Raw genomic sequence first — 4283 nt, 5'->3', positions numbered from 1 at the left:
TCTCTTAGTGTCTCTTCTCAGGTTCTCAAAGCTTTCTCTGCCTCCTTGCACTATAAATTCATCTGTTTCAGTTTTCGTTGTTCCAATAGTCATACGCAATCATTTGTTTGCAATTATACACACACGAATTGGTGCATATATATGTACGTCTATAAGTGTTTGTATATTCTCCGACTCGTAAACTTGTACTCATTTTCAACAATTGATGGTGGAGACTGCAGCCAGCAGCAACACGGATGGCGGTCGAATAAGCCAATGTGTGCCACATGTCCTGTTTATTAAATTCTGCGTCAATCCCAGTTGACCCACAAGGATCGAGCAATAAAAATGGAGAGGAAGAGTAATAAGAGGAAGCACAACATGAAGAAAGTGAAAATGTATGATTTTTTATGTAACAGAGATATTTATACCCCGAGGAGACCCTATAATATATAAATGATCAGTATGGTGAGCTGAGTCGATTTAGCCATGTCCGTCTGTCTGTATATATACGAACTAGTCCCTCAGTTTTCAAGATATCGCTTTGAAATATTGCAAACGTCATTTTGTTTTCAAGAAGCTGCTCATTTGTCGGAACTGTCGATATCGGACCACTATAGGATATAGCTGCCATACAAACCGAACGATCGGAATCAAGTGCTTGCATAGAAAACTTTCACATTTGACAAGATATATTCACGAAATTTGGTATAGATTATTTCCTAAGGCAACAATATAATATTCGAAGAAATTGTTCAGATCGGTTAACTTATATGCTATAGCTGCCATACAAAGCGAACTATCGGAATCAAGGGCTTGTAGTATAATATTTCTTCATCCATTACTCATCGACTACTAATCATTAATGTTTAGTATTTGCTTGTCTTTCTGAAGTACAGAAAGTAAAGCCGATTTTTACGATGACTGAAGTTAATCAAGATAGAAGTTCTATATAATTTTGTGGAATTAAAACCCTGCCGAAATGTTCTGAATGTTTGAAAAGGTCTTCGGTAATGATTGTTTGTCGCGAGCAAGTGTTTTTGATTAAATTATTCAACGGTCAAGAACGCGTTGACGACGAAGCACGCCCAGGACTTCCATCATCGTCAATCGATGATCAACACATCAATGAAATAAAGAAATCGGTGCGTGAGGAAAGACATTAAATAAATCTATAACTATGTCCTCATATATATCCCAATTGCAAATCCCTATACTATGCAATTTCATTATTTGCCCCATTTTGAAGTCCAACAGTCAATTGCACATTAAGTCACCGCTGTGAGATTAAAAGCGGAAACAGATGAAAATTCATTTCCTCGGTAATTCCGAATGCTCTTTTCATAAGATTAGCAACTACCATGTTGAGATAACTGTGCACTGCTCTGCCAACGYGGCAGTTAGTTATTGCAATTGAGCTTACAACAAAAAAATATTTTGACAACAACAAGAACGACACTGCAGTAATGCAAATTGCAATCATGACTGAACAAACACTTCGAAAATGTGGCAGGCGGCATTAATCAGTCGAGAAATGTTGAGCATGCGGCGCAACACATGCAGGTACAACGCTGCCAGCTTTTAGCTACCAAACTCGCCTAAACGCAATGGAACACACCCATATTAYACACTAGTAGATATGTTTGATTTTATCTCTATGTTTGTAGCCGTGTTCTGTTGCAACGAACGCCTCTTCCATCAGTCGCAGCTTTTGCCAACCAGCGCAACTGCTGCTGTAGCTTATTATGGCCAGCATGGACCGACATGCCGGCATAATTCGGAATGTCTGCATGACTTTCACGTGAATGTTTCATCGCCTCACTCATACGTTCGTTCGTGTGTTGGTTCGTCGGATTATGTGGGCGTTTAATTTCGACCGGAAAGGCGTCGAGATATGCTCATTTCCTCTATATGGACCAAATACACAGGCGAATGTGCATTTACTGCAAATTATAGACATACGAACATGTGACCAACATGGATGTTCATAAGCATATTTACAGTTATCTGTATCTTTATCTACAGCAAAGGTATAATCGTGATAGCCAAGTGACGCTTGAAATTGTTTCACTTTACTTCCGGAAATGCAAATGGCACAAAAATTCACTTCATTTGGATCACTAATTAAGAGGAGAGGATTGGGTTTTTATTTTCTTAGAATTACTTTTATTTAGCCGGGAGTATTGTTAGGCATGTAGTCCACCGTTTGTCCTAAAACTATTTTATTACTCTTTAATATTGAATTAAATTTGCTTAACAGATTATATTTAGCTTTAAATATTTAATTGACTTTAATTAATTCAAGGGAGATTAGGTCGAGGTGTTTGTATTTAATTGAGTAAAATTTATTTATGTTAGTTTAAGTTGAAATAGGTGTATGATCGAGCAAAAGAAATCTATCATTTTACCAACAGATAGCTGTATATACCGCTGTTTTCTCTTCAGTGAGATTTCCCATTTCATTGAGGAAAAATATGCGATCCAACAGTAAGTTGAAATTAYTAAAATTTACTACCGAAATTCAGAGTCAGTGGCCTCAACTTTAAGAGCGTTACGTTCAATTTATGGTCGTCACAATTGTCCTGTCAGGTCAACAATTGTGCGTCTAGTAAAAAAAAATTAATCGAAAGGCATAGTACAAAATGTTCCCGTGCCAGTGAGACAAAGTAGTGTCCGTAGTGTCGAGAATTTTGCTGCCGCTAGCGCATCTATTGAGGAAGACCCAAATCAGTATCTGGGTTACATCATCACAATATCAAATTGAGGCAAGAACTGAAGCCGCTCAATGATAACCGAATATTTTTGGCCCGAATCGGATGATATGGACTTGGACAATACAGTGTAATCCATTTATAATGGACTCGCTTAARATGGAAACTCTGTTATTATGTACCTCTTTGTCAAGTCCCAGTTCAAACATATGTAAAAAACTCGGTTAAAATAAACTCGGTTATAATAGACTCCGGTTATAATAGACAATCAAATCGGATTTTGTCCATTATAACCGAAGCTTTCAAATTCAAATTTCAAAACAAAGTTGGCAATCAGTTGGCAATAAGCAAAATTTTGTACTTCCCCGAATTCGATCACGAGACACAATCACTCTCTGCAGCAGAAAATGTTCATTTTTTCTTAGAAATAAGTCAAAGAAGACAAACAACTTCTGCAGTGGGATGAAAGTGACGTTCATTGGCTTTTCATTGAGAGTTGTTGATTTTTAGAAAAATGTCAGGAAAAAATAAAAAGCGAGCATTTACATTGCATGAAAAATATACAATAATATGCGAAATTGAAGGAGGAACTTCCCTGACATTTGCTTGAACAAAAACCTAAAAAAATAGACTGTTTCAAACATATGGATTAATTGGTAAAAAATTAAAAATGATTGGAAAGTCATAAACGATAAAGAAAAAGAAAGTCAAAGAAACGATAAGAGAAAAAAATCAAGTTGATGAATTACTGTTTAAATGGTTTCAGCAGAAAAGGGCTAATAATTTTCCAGTAAGTGRTCCAATGCTAATGATGAAAGCCAATGAATTCGGAGAAACTGTCGGTGCTAATTTTAAATGCAGTTCCGGATGGCTAGACAGATTTAAAAAGAGGCATAATATTTGCTTCGGCAAAACGGGAATTTTCTATAAKATGCTGCCTGACAAAACACATAAGATCAAAGGTGAAACATGCAGTGGTGGAAAAATGTCTAAAGAAAGAATAACTGCCATGATTTKTGCTAATGCATCGGGCACGGTAAAACAGAAATTATTKKTTRTTGGTAAGTTTTAAATACAATTTAATACAATCCGMTGTTTCTGAACAATGTCTRCTTTCAGGAAAATATAACAATCGCAGATGCTTTAAAAACGTTAAAACGTTGCCGGTAGATTATTGTGCTAACAACAAATCCTGGATGACTTCTCAGACCTTTACTGACTATTTAAAGAAATGGGATTGTGAACTTATAAAAGCCAAAACTAAAATTTTGCTATTAGTAGATAATTGCCCTGCTCATCCTCAAGTTCATCTTCACAACATTAAACTACATTTTCTTCCGCCTAATACTACATCGGTTCTTCAGCCCACGGATCAAAGCGTCATTAATAGCTTGAAGCAATCTTAAAGAAAGCAGCTTCTGATGAAAATTATGGACCTTCCTGAAGAAGCAAACCCGACAAAAGCTATGAGTCTTTTAGATGCTGTCAATATGTTAAGTGTTGCACGGGAAGTGTCTCTAAGGAAACCATAAGAAACTGTTTTCGACATGCTGGTCTGGTAAAAGACATTCCTGATGGACTAGTTTTCGACAC

At 36.5% G+C, this 4283-nt stretch overlaps 1 protein-coding gene across 1 annotated transcript; it reads left to right on the top strand.

Moving 5' to 3' along the window:
• Positions 1 to 3501: 3501 nt before the first annotated feature.
• On the top strand, positions 3502 to 4096 carry LOC108972802 (tigger transposable element-derived protein 4-like). Its single transcript, XM_018939623.1, has 2 exons — positions 3502 to 3751; positions 3810 to 4096. The coding sequence occupies exons 1-2, from the start codon at positions 3502 to 3504 to the stop codon at positions 4094 to 4096; spliced, it is 537 nt and encodes a 178-aa protein (XP_018795168.1).
• The last annotated feature ends 187 nt before the right edge of the window (positions 4097 to 4283 follow it).

This window comes from Bactrocera latifrons, unplaced genomic scaffold (genome assembly GCF_001853355.1).
Source record: "Bactrocera latifrons isolate USDA-ARS-PBARC rearing strain unplaced genomic scaffold, ASM185335v1 scaffold_43, whole genome shotgun sequence".
Taxonomy (NCBI): domain Eukaryota; kingdom Metazoa; phylum Arthropoda; class Insecta; order Diptera; family Tephritidae; genus Bactrocera; species Bactrocera latifrons.
Note: the sequence above shows the minus strand (reverse complement) of the source record. Positions and strands in the feature narration are given on the sequence as shown.